We start from the raw sequence: 18677 nt of genomic DNA, 5'->3' as shown, positions 1-18677 counted from the left end.
CTCCTGGAACTCTCCAGAATACTGGGTCCCACTGCACAGTCTGTTCTCTCTGCCTGGAATGAACTCCCTCCTCCCCTCTGACACACCCACACATGTGCCAAAAGGCAAATCACTGCCCCTCTCGGAGCTACTGTTTGTCCATTTGCCAAAACGAGATGTTATATGTACTAACTGCTTCACAGCACTGTCGAAAGATTATGCTAGAGGATACATGTGTTGGTGAATGTGGAAATGTGTTTTGCATGACTTCATATGTATAATTGATATCCTGTTGCTTGCCTTCTCAATGAGTGGGGGAGGAGCTGGGAGAGGGAGAGAATTCGGAACTCAAAACACTAAAAAATGAATGTTAAAAAGAAATAAATTCAATAAAACTTTTAAAAAGATGACGTGTATGTTGTGGTGGGGATCTCTTTCATGTTTAGGTTGGACTGGCTGGCTGTGAGGTCCCTTCCAGCTCTCCAGTCCTGTGGTTCTCTGAATTTATGATGGATCCCAAGTGCTTTGCAAACCTAAAGGATGACCCAGGGGACAGGCTTTGGATCGCCTCTCCTCTGTGGTTTGAAATAATGCTGCCTTCTCAAAGGGCACTAGGTGGTCCCAGAGATGGCCTGCTGATGAGGAAGACAATAACTGTGACAACTTCAGAGCTGGGGCTCCAAGGGTGGGGCAGATTTCTGTCTCAGGAAGGATGACTTGTGAGTCTCTGTTTGATAAAGTGACACCAAATCCCCAGATTCTAAACATTCAGTTCTATACTACCTCCTACCACCTTAAGCTCTCCTCCCTAACCCATCATTCAAGGCAACTTACAATTTCTCCCACCTACCTTTTCTACTTTCTGTCTGTAGCTGCTCCTCCAACTGAACCTTGTATCTGCTTTGTGTTAAATTTCATATACATTTATTCCTTTGTATACAGTCCTTCCACTCTCATGAGTGGAATTCTCCCTCTGAAGGAGAATTCTTCTAAATTAAAAACCTAATTACCATTTATTTCAATGGGACAAATTCTTAGGCATTTCCTGAGCCCTCACTTTAACACCCATTGATACTCAATGTTTATGTAATTGGATCTTTAATGCAATAAACAACCGCAAACAACAGTAAAGACAAAAGAAATGGAAAAGACTAGTATGATGTCACACCTACTGAAGAGTTGGCACCTTGAGGAAAGGTGAGAGTGGAGGGGGATGTGGGAGGCAAGGAGGGAGATAGACTGAGCTTTCTTCATTTTAAAGGCAAAGGCATTCGATGATTGCTATTATGAATTAGAAAACCATGAATACTCAGAGAATTCATAGAAACCTGCATCAAATGAACAACTATTTAGAGGAAAGCAGAAAGGGTCTTTGGGAGTCTCTTGAAATCCAAACCAAGAGTCTTAGAAAAGGCCAAGAAATGCCTCAGAAGTTGAAGCAGGGCATTACACAAAACTCTTCTTACAGCTGATCTCTCACAACTTAATGGGCATCTCAGGTTATTATTGTGCACCTCTGTGCATACATGTTGTCTGCCCCATTAGAAAGGGCAAGGGCAGTTTCAGTGCTGTCTTTAGAGCTCCAGGGAACAGTTCAATTCTAAGCACACAGTAAGGGCTTAAGAAATGCCTGGGGGGACTGTCTGATTGAATGATTGATTCCTTGTGAAACTGCCCAGTCACTGATCCTGCCCTCCCCGCCCCCCCCCCCCACCGCCTCCGGCCACCATGGCTGAAAGTCATCTCTCTCTTTGACTGTCTCTTGGTGGCACTTCCACCATGCAAGAACTTAGCCGCATGCTTTTATCACAGTCGTTGTATCTCAGGCTCGATCTCCCTTACTGGATAGTGAGCTCCTTCAGGGCAGGTGCCATCTCTGCCTTATTCATCACTACACCCTCAATGTCTCGCATATTACAGGTTCATGATGCATGTATCATCAGTTTGCTGTTAATAGAGACACGGGAGAGAAGGAAGGAAGGAATCCTACAAAATCGTGAGATTCGCCTTTTTCTTTCTGTTGTTCAGTCATGTCTGACTCTTTGTGACCCCTTTGGGGGTTTTCTTAGCAAAGACACTGGAGTCCTTTCCCATTTCTTTCTCTGGTCCATCTTCTTAGGAGCTCATATGGATCAGTTCAAATATTTGTCTTATTTTTCAGGCATAAGTAAATTAGAAAAAAAAGGTTGTTTGCAAGGTGCAATCTAGCAAACATGGTTTTGAAAAGGATAACATGCAAATAAATGCCTCTGCTGTTTCCTAGCATGGTGACACATTTTAGAGATGAGGTTTTAATGGAAGCAATTAAAACTCAGTTCACAATCCAAGTAAGGAAAATCAGCTCATCTTTGCAAGAATTGCAAAGAAGGTCTAGTTAAGGAATGGGCAGCATTTTTATGATAAGCAAAGCTATATCCACTTTACAAACCAAATGTAAATGCTGATGCCTTCTAAGAAACTGCAGAATTGCCTTTGTTCTATGTGTAAACCCTTCCCTTCAGCTTTAAGAGGTCATGGAATTGATGGGTTTCATCTACTATCTCTCACCTTTGGTTTTCAGTCATGCCATGATGTTTGTCTCTCCACTGAGTCTGCTGGAGTCCAGAGAAAAAGAGAGCCGTCATAGAAGCAAGAAGATGAAAGTGTTAGCCATTCCTTTAATCGGTTCTGCAGTTCTGCACTCGATGAACAGGCGTGGTTTAAGGGCATGCCATGTTCTCAGCACCATGTTAGGTGCTGGGGAAGCAAACCCAAAAGGGAAATAGCCCTTGTCCTCAAAGAGCTTATAGTCAGTGAGGGGAACTGCACACATATGATACAGAATATACAAAACAAACATGTGTGTATGATACAAAATATACAGAATAACATAAGATACTTTTTAGAAGGGAAGACAATAGCAGATGAGGGAAACAGGAGGGAATCGAGAAAGACTTCCTGTAGGAGGTGGTCACTGAATTGACATCTGGAAGGAGACAGGGCTTCGAGAGTAGCATGTTGGATAGAGTGCGGGGCCTGGAGTCAGAAAGACACACCTTCTTGAGTTCAAATCCTGCCTCAGACACTTACTAGCTGTGTGACCCTGGGCAAGTCATGTAACCCTGTTTGCCTCAGTTTCCTCACCTGTAAAATGAGCTGGAGAAGGAAATGGCAAACCACTCTAGTGTCTCTAACAAGAAAACCCCAAATGGGGCCATGAAAAGATGGGCATGACTGAAAAAATTAAACAACAAGGGCTTCTAAGTCATGAGGGAGAACATTCCAAGCATGACCAACAGACTCTACAAATACAGGAGCTGGGAGATGGAATGTCCTGTGTGGGAGTAGTAAGAGGACCAGTTTGGCTGGGTTGTAGAGGACAGGGGAAGGAGTAATGTGTAATGAGCCTAGAAAGATAAAGCTGCAGGCAGATGGAGAAAGGACTTAAAAACTAAAGGGAAGAATCTGCATTTTACCCTAGAGGTAACAGGGAACCATCGGAGTTTTGTGAGAAGGAAAGTGACGTAGTCAGACCTCAGCCTTAGGAATGTCAGCTTGGCTTCTGTGTGGAAGATGGGTTGGAAAGACTGGAGCCACAGAAGGCAATTGGAGTCTATTGCAAGGGTGTCGTCCAGTGAAGAAACAATGAGAGACTGAATGATGGTGGTGGCCATGTAAGAGGAGAGAAGGGCATGGAGTTTGAGAGATTTAGGGGTGATAGAACCAACATGTTTTACATCTGATTGGATATGGAATATTGGATATGAAAAGGGGCAGGGAAGAGCTGAGCATGACTCCAGGGTGGTAAATAGGGGTGATTAGAAAGACAGCAGCATCCTTGGCAGAAATAGGGAAGCTGGGAGGAAAAGGCGGGTGCGACAGAGAAGAGAATGAATTCCTGGCATCACCTCATACCTGGACTGTTGTACTGGCCTCCCATAGTCCTCCCTGCCTCAAGTCTCTGCCCACTCCAGTCCTTTTCAGCTGGCAAATTGATTCCCTAAAACCGAGGTCTAATTCTCTCTCTCTCTCTCTCTCTCTCTCTCTCTCTCTCTCTCTCTCTCTCTCTCTCTCTGTCACACACACACACACACACACACACACACACACACACACACACACACCCCCCTTACAAAAACTCCCCTCAGTGGATCATAGGCTTCTGAGGTCAGAGACTATTTATTTTTGTCTTTGCATCTTTGTCATTGAACTGAATTAAATTGAAACTATTCTTGTTGTATTTGGTTTTGTAGTTTATGCATTCTCTTTCTTCAAAACCACAAAAGTTTCCCATCTCAAGGTACAAATTCCTTGTTCCTTGGTGGCAAAGTTGCATGTGTGGTTCTTTGTGTGATAATATGGTTGAAAACCTCAGCACTGACCCCAGTGCCTTTTAAGACAGTGCCTGGCATGGAGTGGGCAATATTTGTTTATTTTTTCCCCACACTGAATATATATGCATTCAATTCAAAGCAATGCCTCTCCCCATTCAGCACGAGTCACGCAAAAGATCGCCACTGACAGTGCATGGTGACCAAGCTTATTTATCAAGGCCAAGCAGCAAACAGAACTCAGAAAACTCATACAGATTAGAACATGCCAAAGGACACACAGGAGCGACTAAGGTCCTCAGCTGGGAGATGAGACCACAGCTCAAATCAGGAGGGAAAGCTTTCCCACCCAGAAGAAGGCTGTTTGAACTGTCTCTAGAGCCTCAAACAAGCCCAGGGACTGGGTGGATCCAGTTTCTCATGCATGTCTTGCTACAGCTAAGGTGTTCTCCTCTGCCTTGGTGATATGTGTCTCCCCAAGCATCTCTAGAACCAACACAGACAATCCCTTGAATGGGTCAGCAGTGCTGAGCTCAGCGTTCTCTCCCAACCCACTCTCAAATCATGTTGACCTCAATAGGCACTAGGCTCTCTCTCCTCCACCCTGACTTCATGGGAGCTGGAATCCATTAATTCAGTCCAATGCAAGGAAGCTCCTCAGACCCTCATTAAACAGCTGCTCTGCACCAGACCCTGTAATACACACTGAAGATAGGAAGACAAATGATGAAATAGTCAATCTCTTAACATTTATTAAGCATTTACCAGGAGCTAGACACTGGAGATATGGAGACAAAGACTGAAACAGTCAATTAACATTTATTAAGCACCTACTCTGTGCCATACCCTGTGCTAGACACTGGGAATACAAAAAAGGCAAAAAAAACCCCAGTACCTGCCCTCAAGAAGCTTATAGTCAACTATGTATGCTGTAGATTCTGTGCCCCTTCCCTTGAAATCAATCTGCCTTAACTAGGTGCTAGGCATGCACACGAAGACCAGCTGCTGGCATGTGAAAAATGCTGCTTTAGGGGCCTCTGGCTCTTTGGTCCAAGGACCGCTCAAAGCCTGGGTTCAGTGTGGGCCTTCCCATTTCCAGGCATCAAGGAACCTTGTGATATTGCTGCTGCTTGCGACTGTTCTGAATATTGTTAAAAGTTGTATTTTGTTTTAGCCAAAGGCGCCCATCCCTCCTGAGAAAATGATGTAAAGGGGCGTCCACCAAGAAAGGGGCCGAAAAGTCTGGGCGAGCATGTGAACCTGGGTGTCTGAGGGGTTAGCGAGCTGGGAGGCAGGGGGAGGGGAGGGAGGCCTGGGCAAGGTTTGGCTCCTCCAGTCCAAGGATGAAACCTTTGATAACATGCCTGGCAGCTTGAGGGAGGCGGGGAAAGCTCTCCTGTTTCCTCCCCAGTGCTTATGGAATGTGACAGCATTCTGGGAATTATCTCAAACTAGCCTGAAGAAGGAAGGAGAAAAAGATATCTAAAAAGACTTACAACTTCTGCAAATAGAACTGGTGTGGATGGTGGGAGACATCGCTGGCTTTGGACTCTGGAAGTCCTGGGTTCTAATTTTGCCTCAGGCACCTAACAGCTCTCACAACCCTACCTGACTCCTCTGAGCCTCAGTTTCCTCTTCTGAAAATGAGAACGTCCTCTCCCTCTCAGGGTTGTTGGGGGAGAAAATGAGTTAATATTTGGAAAGTGCTAGCCATTCTTGCTGAGGTTATTGTTTCACTGAAGCAGCATGGTACAGGGAAAGGAGCTCTAAAACTTACTACCTTTATGACTTTTCCAACTCACTTAATCTCCCTGGCCTCAGTTTCCCCATCTGTAAAATGAGAACATTAGACTCAGCGGCCTCTAAGATCCTGTGCAGATCTAGAACCAGAATCCTACCATGCAAACCTTATAGCATTATGGAGAAATGTAGCTTTTAATAATAATCAGAGTGGGGAGCAGCTAGGTGGTGCAGTGAGTAGAGCACCAGCCTTGGAGTCAGGAGGACCTGAGTTCAAATCTAGCCTCAGACACTTGACACACTTACTAGCTGTGAGACCTTGGCCAAGTCACTTAATCCCAATTGCCCTGCCTTCCCCCCTGCAAAAATAATAATAATCAGAGAGAAAAGGAAGTATACTTTACCAGCCCATCATGGTTGTGAGTGTGTGGGCTATTATTATGGCAGGGGTATAAGTGACCTAGACAGCATTGAGAATGGACCTGGAACCCAAACAGAAGGAACTGTACTCCAGTGGCCACAGGAAGTGAAGAAGGGAAATAGTCCGACTCAGGAAGGAGCAGAGCATGAGAAGACTGTCACCTTAGGGGTGAGAGGGAATCCTGGAGAAAGGTAATTCCATTCACCAAACATGTGTCATCAGCTGAGACCTGGGAGGCAGCGTGCCAGGGCTCTGAACTCAGAATGCAGGATCTGTCCCCTCCAATGCCCTCACACTGAAGCTGAGTTCCTGGGCCCTTGAAGCCTTCCCTTGAGAGCTGGGCAAATGGCAGCCTGGAAAGAGGAGCCGCTGTGGTGTTGAGATGGGTTTTAAACATTATGCGTTTGATGGAAATGAATATTTCAACCTCCCTCGCTACCAAATTTGTCTCCCTCTTACCATTAAAGCACTGGCTGAAAGTCATAAGAGGCCTCAGAGGCCATTGATTCCAACTTCTCCATTGTATAGATTAGAAAGCTAAGGCCCAGGTAGGCTAAGTGACTTTCCTCAAATCAGGCAGCAATCATCAGAGGAAGGATTTGAACCTAGATTTCTTACTCTAGGACAACTGTTCTTTCCATTGTCCCATACTTGTATCTTATAGAAGCAAATCCAAGAAGAAATGGCCTGGAGATAATGGCGCCACCATCAAATAATCGAATGTTCCAGTAGATTGGTGATCTGAGTAATATAGGTATTCCCTCCAATGGTGAAGATTACAACCCATCTCATCCTCTTTGTTTGTATCTATCCACAAATTTGGGCAGCTAAGAGGCGCAATGGATAGAGTGATGGGCCTATCTCCAATCGGGCTGAGTGACCCTGGGCAAGTCTCTTAACCCTGTTTGCCTCAACTTCCTCATTTGTAAAATGAGCTGGAGAAGGAAATGGCAAACCACTCCCATATCTTTGCCAAGAAAACCCCAAATGGGGTCACAGAGAGTTGGACATGATTGAACAACAGAAAACCCCATGAATTGGCCATTCGATGTCTGCCCAACCTTCTGGGGATTTATTCTGCAGTTATGAAGGTGACATGGACTACCCACCACCCATCCCTTGTTCCCATCATGCACCTGGCCCATCCTCTTTTTCTTTCCTGTGTTTCTTTGTTGAAATTCTTTACATCACTTCTCCATCATTCTTGGTCTGTAATGTGCTGCAGCTGCTTATGCCCGCCTCAACCTTTCTACTGCAGCCTGCTGGGTGATTCTAAGCTTCAGTTCCAAAGATATGGCTGTGTTCCATGGCTCTTGGCCATGAATACTATGAGTTAATAATACATACAATATTCCTTCCAAAACTATGGAATAACTTCCCCACTCACAAGATTCAGATTTATACCCTGATGAAGTTAAGATTCTCTCAATATCCCAACAATTTTCCGTCTTTCAACCTCACGAAATGATGCTCACTGAATTCCCCTGGGTGACATGTTAGAAGGTGATGAGACATAGTACATGTCCTCTAAGGAGCTTCAAATGATTGGACAAACCTGAAAGAGTTAGTAAAAAGCACAAAGCCACAAAGGAACAATCCCAACCAAGTGCGTTGGGAGTTAACAGAAAAGGAAAATGTCAAATTGCATTTTCTTCTTGGTGTGAGTGGTTAACCACAGCTGCATTTCAGCAATCAACAGGCCAAGCAGAGATGCCCAGTTAAGGCCCCTTGAATAACTGAGCCATGAGTCTGCCAACAATTTAAAGCTGTTTCTAAAGCTGAAAATCAGTCCTACATGGAGCAGTCCAAGAGGCAAGCTAAAGAAAATCTTCATTCAGCCACGGTTCCTGCTTTACTGATTAGATAATAAGGAATTCTTACTTGGTTTTGACAGCACAGTGAAGTCAACAAACTGCTGGACTTGTGGTCAGAGGATCTTGTTTTGAATCTACGCTGTGATTTTTATGGTTTGTGTGACTTTGGGCAAGCCACTAAATCTCCCTAAAGCTCAGCTTGCTCACCTGTATAATGGGGGCTCTAAAGTTGTGCTTCTATTGTAAGGGTAAGAGTCATCCAGACTTCTCAACTGAATCAATCAAGGAGAGGTGTGAACTAGCTGAGAGTAAGACCTAGACATGTCTAGGGAATCACCCTACTAGGTGAACTCAACTGGGATTGGTTGATGAGTTGGTCACATCCTGGATTCTCTGGCTTCCTTCAAGGCCCAGCTCAAATCCCCGCTTCTGTAAGGAGTCTTTCCTGACTCCCCTTAATATCAGTGCCTTCTTTCCATTGAGTCCCTAATTTATCCTTAATATATCCTATTTATCAGTACTTGTTTTCATGTTGTCACCCCATTAGACTAAGGTCTTTGAGAGCAAGGACCGTCTTTTATCTTTCTTGGTATCCATGGTATTTAGCATGCGCCTGGCACATAGTAGGTACCTAAGAAATACTGGTTAACTCACTAACCCTCTGGGGATTAGGTAAAAGCAGCAAGCTAGACCTCATTGAAACATTATTCCAGTATCTGGCCAGAGAGTAGTGGAAGCAGCCCCAAGCCAAACCCCTGAGAGGGAATTGCTTGGAGGAAGAAAGTACTTGTGTCTCTTCCATATCCCCATCCTTGACCAGAGGATGACCATGTAAAATTGGGTGTGTGGAAGGATTTGGATAAATTATCAATGTCGGAGAAGCATCCCTCGAACAACAGCGATTGGGGACCAACGTGACACCTGAGAAGAGGCAGCTTCAAGACTCCATGAGGAGCTTGGCAGAATGTTAGAGCATGCTTAAAGGTAACTTCAGGAGAGCTCCATAAAGAGGAGAAAGGGACTTGTGGCAAAAGGACTTCCAGAAGCTATAAATTACCCCTTGGCCACATGTGCTCTAAGCCTGAACTACCTTCCCTTAGACACTGTATGTCTGTGTGGGGGAGACCTTTCTCTTCCCTTCCCTTCCCTTCCCTTCCCTTCCCTTCCCTTCCCTTCCCTTCCCTTCCCTTCCCTTCCCTTCCCTTCCCTTCCCTTCCCTTCCCTTCCCTTCTCTTCTCTTCTCCTCTTTTCTCTTCTCCCTCTATTCTGTTTCACTCAGTGATCTCTTCAGCTCTCTTGGATTTAATTACCATCTCTGTGCTGATGATTCTCAAACCTACCTTTCCTGTTCCAATTTCTCTTCTGACTTCCAATCTCATATCTCCATCTGCCTTTCAGACATCTCCAAGTGGATGTGCAGTAGACATCTTAAACTCAACATGTCCAGAGTAGAATTCATTGTCTTTGTCCCTAACCATTTCTCTCTCTCTCTCTCTCTCTCTCTCTCTCTCTCTCTCTCTCTCTCTTTCTCTCTCTCTCTCCCTCTCTCTCTCTCTCTCTCTCTCTCTCTCTCTCTCTCTCTCTCTCTCTCTCTCGCTCTCTCCTTCCCCCTCCCCCTCTAGAGGGCAAGCCCATCCTCCCAGTCTCACAATCTTGGAGTCATCCTGGACTCCTCACTGTATCTCATCCCACCTCATATCCAGTATGGTGCCAAGACCTGTTGATTTCACTTCGCACTATCTTTCAGATATGCCCTCTCCTCTTCTCTGACACTGCAATAACCTTGGTAAGCTCCCTGGCTTCACTTTAGTTCCAAATAAAATCCCATCATTTACAGGAAGCCTTCTCCAGCTCCTCTTAATTCTAATTGCCTTCTGTCTGTTAAATATTTCCTATTTATCCTGTACATACCTTGTTTTGTATATTTGTTCACATCAGATCGTGAGCTCCTTGAGGGTAGAGAATGTCTGTCTCTTTTTGTAACCCCAGCTCAGTGCTTAGCATGTAATAGGCACTTAGCAAATGTTTATTAATTGATTGTGTCCCTGGTGTGGACAGGGGTGTTTTGTACCAAGTGTTCTTACTGAACAGCATAGTGAATAAGCTAATTGACCTCAGCTGATAATCACTGGGAGAAACTCTAGAAACAGCCCTAGAAGCGGCAGCAGGTCAAGCAGCAGGCACCCTTGCCCCGGGGCCCTGACCTGCCAATGCCAGTGGGGAGGTTGGAAGAAGTTTCAGAGCATGGACCACACTATGATCATTTATCATGTTTACCTTCTTGCCACAGCTTTCCCACCAAATGCTTTTGAAATGAAGCCTGCTGGGAGGAATCTTCTTCTCTTCTCTTCTCTTCTCTTCTCTTCTCTTCTCTTCTCTTCTCTTCTCTTCTCTTCTCTTCTCTCCCTCCATTCTGTTTCACTCAGTGATCTCTTCAGCTCTCTTGGATTTAATCACCATCTCTGTGCTGATGATTCATTCAAAAGAGGATTTAAAGAGGACTAGAAGAGAATGAACGCTCACACATGCATGTTCAATATAGGGCATTCCTCCTTCTCCCCCTCATTTGGGGGTGGGAGGCTTTAACACAATCCATTGTTTTTAAAGGAGGCATCATGAAAGAGCATGGGGCCCAATCCTGGCTTGGCCCTATCCTAGTCTGGGGTCTTGGGTAAGTCCCCTCTTCCCTCTGATAATAGGAGGGACAATTTCCCAAGTCCACTTGAGCCTCAAAGCTGTGGTGTTATGGAAGCACCGAATCTTACAAGTAGAAGGGACCTCGTGTGCCTAGATCACCAATCCACACCTCTCCCTCCCAACATCCCTGACCTTGGTCATTGAGCTGCTGCCTGAGATAAAGGGCTCCCCATTTCACAACGTCCATTCCATTTTGGAAATGGTTTATCTGAGACCTTCCCCAACATGTATTGGATACCTAACAAAACCTTCTGTAGTCAGCATTCTTCACCCCCAACGTGATAAGCCAAGACTTTCAATCTAGCTCAGTTGGCCAGTGTGGTGAAACCATTAGAGGGCCAGCCTTGGAGTAGGGAGAGGAGACTCAAGTTCAAGTCCAGCTTGAATGTGATGAATGCACTCCACTCCACCTTCTAAGACTGTGAGTTGTCAATGGAGGAATTTTTCACACCGGGAGTATCCGTTTCCCTGAATTTGGACTTCCTTCCCCCCTCCCTCACAAAAACAATCTAAGCTGACTGTGAAACACAATTTACAATAAGAGGATTTTCCAGCAAAGCAAGGGATTTTCTATGCAAGTAACTCTCCATTAGAGGAGGGAAAGAAGCAGTATTACTTTGTCAGACATTCTTATATAAGTTTTTTTTTTTAGGACTTTGACTTCTTTGAGGTTAGAGAACCAAGGATTAAGAAACTCCCCTAACCCCAGCAAAGCTGCAACTGTTCTGCCACCTGGAGTCTTAGAGAATTGCCTGGGGGCGATTAGAACATACAGCCAGCACCCAGCTGAAATAGGATTTGAACTCAGGCCTTCTTGACCCTGAGGCTGGTCCTTTAGCCACTCCATCATGTTGTTGAACATTCATAATATACACATGGTAGAGTATGACCAAACTGTCGATATGACGTTGATGGAACAGATAAGGTAGTGAGTGGGCTTGGGTTCAGAAAGCCCTGGGTTCAAATCCTGCCACAGATACTTATTTTCTGTGTGACCATGAACAAGTCACTTACCCTCTCTGAGCCTATTCCACCTCCTCTTTCCTAAAATGGGGGTAACATTAGTGCTACCCCACAGGGTTGATCTCAGGTTCAAGTGGCATAGTAGATACAAGTTGCTTTGCCAACTCTAACGTACTAAGGAAATGCCAGTGACTATTGCTGTTGTTAGTCTTCCTCTCAAATGTGTCTGATATTATTGTTATGGGTCTGTCTTTCTACAGGCTAATCAATTCAATCTCCTTCTTCCCAAAGGTGGTAAAGTGGGGGCATTTAAAGTTCCCATCAGTCCCGGACTCTACCTTAGGGACCATGGCAAAAATCACGTTTTTATATATCAAGCACTTTAGGTCTTAAGTCCTTATTCTCTGTTAACTTTGCAAGCAGATTTTCCCGGCAGGGAAAACTTTCTAGCCTCCTGGTATAGTTACTGGTGTGATAGATGGAGCTCCGAGAGATCTTTCTGGTTTCTATTTCTGGCACGTTGATTATTTTGTGGATTTTTCCAGGTTTTCTGAGGTATTAGAGAGTTTATCTGTGGCCAGGAATGAACAGATCTCAAAGTGTAGACCCAGCTCAGTTCCACCAACATTCATCAAGTATCCACTGTGTACATGGGCTAGTTAGGCAGTGGTGAAGGTGATCCATGGGCCTCAGCCACAGACTGCTTTGGATCCTGCTTCAGGGTAGGGAGAGGATATGACACATATGCAAATGACCATTTGGAGGAAGTCAGTCCACTGGAGTGACTGCATGTGTGGGGAGAACTCCCCTCTATTAATACAAATGATCAACTATTCTGTCTCTCCCAATAGAATATGAGCTCTCTGAGAAAAGGGACTGGTGTGTGTGTGTGTATGTGGGTGTGTGTGTGTGTGCGTGCATGTGTTTTGCCTGGTACACATAGAGCTTTAGTAAATGCATGTTGATTGACTGGTTACAGGCTTGGTAAGTTGCCCGCAGGCACTCCACTAAGGTGCCAAAGCCAGTATGTGTCAGAGTCCGGACTTTTATGCAGGTCTTCCTGACTCAAAGGTCAGCTCTCTGCATCACCATTTCCAGCTTCCTCTCATTTTCCAGGTTGTGCTTTTCTGTTCCCATAAGCCACAGGATACTGGGGTTCGTGACTGGTAGATTCTCCCTCTGCCTCTTGGGCAGTCTAGGTTTCCAGTCCCTGACTGGGCAAATGAAGGCAAAGGGAGTCCAAAAAATCAAGGTAGACAATTCCAGCCCCACAGAAAAGACCTAGTGGCTGAAGAGTGTCTATGTGTATCCAACATGGAGGCGTTGCTACCTGTCATTAGTGAAAGAGCTGGGCTTCTAACACAGTGCCCTGACTTGCAAGGCCACACTCTTTCCACTGTCCTCCCTACAATGCCACCTTCGGCAAGGAGCCTTTTCCTTGTTGCTATCGCCTTCTCTCTGAGATTACTTCCAATTTACATTATGCAGAAGACAAGAAGCTTAAAGTTTCAACCTTTAAAGTGCACCAAGGGGGCAGCTAGGTGGCACAGTGACCTGAGTTCAAATCCAGCCTCAGACACTTGACACACTTGTTAGCTGTGTGACCTTGGGCAAGTCACTGAATCCCAATTGCCCTGCCTTCCCCACTCCAAAAAAACCCCCAAACGAACAACTAAAGTGCACTGAGACTTTTGGAACATCCTCTATATCTTGTGTGCACATTTTGTTTGCATAGTTTCCTTTATTTGAATACAAGCTGCGTTAAGGAAGAGACTGTTTTTTCCCCTTCCTTTGTATCCCGCATTATTAATACAGTGCCTGGTACACAGGAGATACTTCATAAATACTTGGGGATTGCTTATGCTGCACTGCCCACAGACTAGTGATGAGCCCTGGCACAGCAGCATGTGGTGGGGAGCACAGACTCCATTAAAACAGAGTCTGGCAATGTTCATCTGCTGCGATGTGCCATAAATTCAGTTCTGATGAACAAGAAAGGTTTCCATCAGGATTCACTAGGAGGCTTACATTTGGCTTTCTAGGAAACAAATGAAAACTGTATGGCGATGTCTTGCTTGATAACTCTGAGAATGAACAAAGGAAATGAGAAGGCTCAGGATGTGATCATAGCTTCCCTGTGCTGGAGGGTTTGGGGAAAACAAAGACGATCGAGGAAATGGGAGTTTGGGATGGAGGAGATGCTGGGATGGGGGCACTCACCTGGCTTGACCCCACCTCTCGGAATCTAGAATTGCTTCAGCAAAGAAACCTGAAGGAAGTAGGCAGGGCTCCAGTTCTGAGATAGCCCAAAGGGATCATACCACATGACATCAGCCCAAAAGCCAAGAAAAAGTCCAGAGATGTAGTTATTGTGCCATTAGCCATGACCTCCCTCCCCGCCAAGGGCTGGACTGGGGGAAGGCTGATGAATGGAATTGAGTATGGTAGAATAGAGTAGCACATTTACATTCATTCTACCAGCAGGAAATTGAACAAGACTGACAAAATTATCAAAAAAGCAACAGGAAGAAATTCAGAAGCAAAACCAAATCAGCGCCCAGAAAGAAAATACCAGAGAAAAAGTTGGAGTTAGGGATTTGTGTTGGGGCTTGGGGTGGGGGAGGGGAATGGATGTGTTTGATATCTGCCCACGAATTTTGTTATTTGTCATTTAAGTTTAAAAGAGGGCACAAAATGAGCTGCAGAAACTACCATTGCCTACTCAACTCAGAAAATCTGCTCACCTCCCTGCTTACGTCAGAGAGCTGGGGGACTATGGGTATGGAACGTTGCATATGCTGCCACTCAGCTGATTTTTGCTTTTTCTGACTAACTTTTTTTTCCTTTCTTTTTTAAGGAGGGGGATGGGAAAGGCTGTATCTGCGATGTGAAAAACCAAAGGCTTGCTACTTGTGCTACCTCCGACAAATCGTTTAACCTTCCCGGGCCTCGATTTCCTCATTAGATAGTCTCTGAGGTCCCTTTCAATTCTTGAGAATGGTCCTACAAAATTCAAGGGAAGGACAGGGAAAGGAAGGGGAAAGGGTGGAAGAGAAAGGGAGGAGAAGAGAAACTTTAGGTAAACATCTTTCTAAATTTAGAAACTCAATGGGAACAAAGTCATCGGTACATTTTAAGATTAAGATGATTTCTGAAGACATTATACAAGCTGTGTATGTGTATGGGAGGGAGAAATCATGGCTGAAGATGGAAATGAAGATGAAGGTTCCCCATTTCACATCAAAAGCACAAATTTGGATATGTCCCATATAAAGACAACATGGTCAGATTCACTTTCCAGAAATATTTGAAGAGCATAGAAGAGCTGAGAGCTCCTGAAGGCCTGTGCCCACTCAGGTGCATAAGTCCCGTCAGGAGAGTTGCTTGGATGGAAGAGGCTGAACCAGACTGTTATCGTGAAAAGATCTGGATTCTCTGTTATGTCTCTTTTGTTGACAGACTTTAAAATTGAAGAGAAAGATGGAAAAAGCCTGAAGGGATTATGAGGAGAAACGATATTAAATTTGATGAGCCCCAAACACCCCTGAGCTCTACCAGGAACGCTTGAGTTTTCAAAGCACTATCTAGGCTTCCATGCCTCAATGACTCAGAAACAAGAAGGAAGCTTCATGTTACTGAGTCTCCTCCTGCAGTCTAAAAGATACCCACAGAGGCAGTGACAACAATAGGGCTCCTGTTTGCAGAAATACCTAGACTAACCATCGTCTGTTAAGTATGAAAATGCAGAAATTATTCTGAATTTCCTGGAGCTTTATGTGAGGGGAGAGACAGGCTGTTTTTAGTTATATGGTCTTTTTAAATTGTAAATTAATGGGGCTGTTTGAAGAGGAGTTTGTTTTTGTAGCTTTTGTTTTGATTTGTTTGCCTGTGCAAATATGATGGCACGGAAATGTAGATGGCTTTGTAAGTTGAATTTATGATAAAGAAAATTGACATTGAGTTGTGTCATGTTTGGCGGTTTGGGCTGGGAGGGGATAAAAATCTACTTTTTAAATTTTACTTTACCTCTGGAGAGAGAGGACCTGGATTCAAATGCTACACCTATCACCTTCTGAGCCACCTTAGGCAAGTCACATCACTTCTCTCTGGATCTCAGTTTTCTCATCTGTAACATGAGAAGGTGGGACTGTATATTTCTGAGGTCCCTATGACAGAGACCACAATATCTGAGGCATCTGTGCTCTGATTTATTTTTTTAATTAGAAACATCTGGCCAGAAAGTTCTAGAAAGGGTTTGTTCTGAAGCCTTTTCCAAATTGGCTGTTCTTTTGTACCATGTCATAAATCTACAATGTAAGTGCTTTTTCCACACTAGGGTTAAATTGGGGAGCATTAACACAAAAATAATGGGCAGAGTTGTTTGCATGTTGTCACCTCGCTTAAACTGTCAGCCCCTCAAAGGCAGGGTCATTCTGTGGCCCAACTTATTAGAACAGTGTCCAGCACATAATAGGCGCTTAGTAAATCTTGGTGATCAATTGGGATCTTCTCTCACAGAGCAGCATTCCAGGCCTCAGGTGGGAGGTTATACTAAAGAAAATCTATGTGGTCCAAGAACTTAGAAAAAGCAGGAGTCCAGAGCTTCTAGGAAGGCGGTCTTAGTGAGATGTCCCCCAAAGAGACCATCTCCTACCAAGGAAATGCATCAACAGATAGGTCAAGAAGAAACAAGTGATCGAAAGTCATGGGACCCCGGTTGAAGAATCAGAAGGGACCTCAAAGTTTGTCTAGTCCAACTCCCCTCATTTGACAGATGGGGAAACTGAGGCCCACTTGTCTCCTAACATAGATTGCAAGTGGCATAGTTCGTAGGATCCTAGATCTAGGGCTGGCCGTGACCTCTGAGATCATTTAATCCAAACTCTTGCATTTGACAGATGGGGGAACTGAGGCCCAAGGAGGGGAATTGATCTGACACAGGCAGTAAGTAGCATCCTTAAACAAGAGATAATACCTGGTACTCTTGGGGACGTAGGAGCCCACAGCTGCGGTCCTCATGGCCCACAGAACATGACAGTAACTGGTACAGAAGGAGCAGTTGCCAGAGTTCCCAGGGGCACAGCAGGTGGACAGCATCCTTTGCCCCTGCCCTCAGTCTGCTTCCTGGGCTCTCCAGGGTGCCTGTGCCACCTTGGCCAGAGAAATCACTCTCTCACCCAGTTCTATCCCTTTGGGTGCTTGGGAAAAGGGAGCCTTCCTCCATGGATGGCTGGGCAGGGATGCTGCTAGAGGGGAGGAACCCATTCTGGTTTATTGTGTAGGCCTTGTTTTCATCAGCCTGGAGCAGGGCATCCTGACCAGGTGTTTCCAGACACAGCCCCCATATACAGACATTCTTTGAAGGCTCTGATAAGAAATATTCCAAAAGGATCTTGATGATCCATCGCAACAATGCCATGTTGCTCAGGCTGTGCCCGACCCTGCCAATTGTCATCTGGGTGGCCTTGGACAAGTCACTTAGAGCAATCTTTTTTTTAAGTTTATTTTTAACATTTTTGTAACAAATAAAAATTTATTTTCTCTTCATCTGCAACCCCACTCTCCCAACTGAATTATAAAAATGTCACTTAACCCAACCTTGAATACCCAAGATTGTCTTCCCTGGGTCTCTACTCCCTTCTTCCTCCCCTCCCCCGCCAAAGTCCCCTGCCCCTGTCTGACTCCTCTTGGTCCTTTAGTCAGGAAGAAAGGTAACCAACCTCATTTACACCAAGGTATGGATTGTGCTCCCAAGTGTATTTTCCAGGTTTTTTTTTTCACTTTTTATAGAGGGTCATTTTGAACACATTTACTCTCCAGGAATAAATTTTTAATAGAGGCATTTCAGAGGGAGCTATTTTGGGGGCACAGGTTTGCCCTGTTCTCCTTAGCTAACTCCATTTAGGAATCAAAGAATTAAAGTAACAGTCGTGGGATGTATAGCCTGGGGAAGAGTTATTGTTGTTTGTCCTTCCTTCTGGAAGAGGACCGTCACATCAGGAAGGTGACACCATGACTTGAAAGTGATTTGGATTTAAGTGAGGCAGGGCTATGCAGTCACCAGCCTCACTTTGTCCTCCAGAGCCATCTGGATCCAGTGGTAAGATATCAATCAGGACGACTGGAGATGGCCCAGGAGTCACTGGGGGATCTTGGCCTCTTTAAGCTAAGGTCGTTATGGGGAAGGGAAGCCTTAGGGGAGTTACGGGATCGATCTTCTCAAGAATGTAAAGGGCTGGTTTGTGGGAGAGGGATCCGCCTAGCTCTGCTTGGCCTCAGTGGGCACAACTAAGACTGATGTGGGGACGTTCCCAAGGGGCCCATTTAGGCTGGATGACTGGATGAACTTCCTAACGTGGAGCGCTTTCCCAAAGTAGGACCCGCTGCTCTTGGTAATGGCAGGATCCCTGCTCCCCGCCCCGCCCCGGGGGACTGGAGGCCCATTGGTCAAAGTGTGGCAGACAGGATTCTAGTTTAGCTTCAATCAATGAACCAACACTGACCACACACCCGGCGTTGTGCGAAGCACTCGCGATACCGAGACAACACAGAAACAACTCCTACCCTCACGCTGCTTATATCTATCAGGAAGACATGTACGTACATCAAAGTAATCAAAATATATGTGGAATACATATACTGGGTGGGGTGGCGGCGGCCAGGAGAGGCTTTGTGTAAAAGGGAGCTTTGAATGAACCTGGGAATTCTGAAAGATGGAGGGGAGGACAGAGAAGGTCCCAGGCATAAGGGACA

General features: G+C 45.1%; 1 protein-coding gene across 1 annotated transcript in view; it reads right to left on the bottom strand.

Annotated features, from left to right (window-relative positions):
* Positions 1–17343, bottom strand: part of IQCA1 (IQ motif containing with AAA domain 1) — a 241362-nt gene extending 224019 nt beyond the window's left edge. Inside the window, exons 1-2 of the mRNA XM_036766788.1 lie at positions 17102–17343; positions 16900–16965 (exon numbers count right to left, since the gene is read on the bottom strand). Of these exons, the coding sequence (XP_036622683.1) occupies positions 16900–16965; positions 17102–17343 (308 nt within the window). The remainder of the gene's footprint in view (positions 1–16899; positions 16966–17101) is intronic.
* Positions 17344–18677: the final 1334 nt, after the last annotated feature.

Source organism: Trichosurus vulpecula, chromosome 7, assembly GCF_011100635.1.
Source record: "Trichosurus vulpecula isolate mTriVul1 chromosome 7, mTriVul1.pri, whole genome shotgun sequence".
In the NCBI taxonomy this organism is placed as follows: Eukaryota; Metazoa; Chordata; class Mammalia; order Diprotodontia; family Phalangeridae; genus Trichosurus; species Trichosurus vulpecula.
This window is presented reverse-complemented; position numbering and strand designations above follow the sequence as displayed.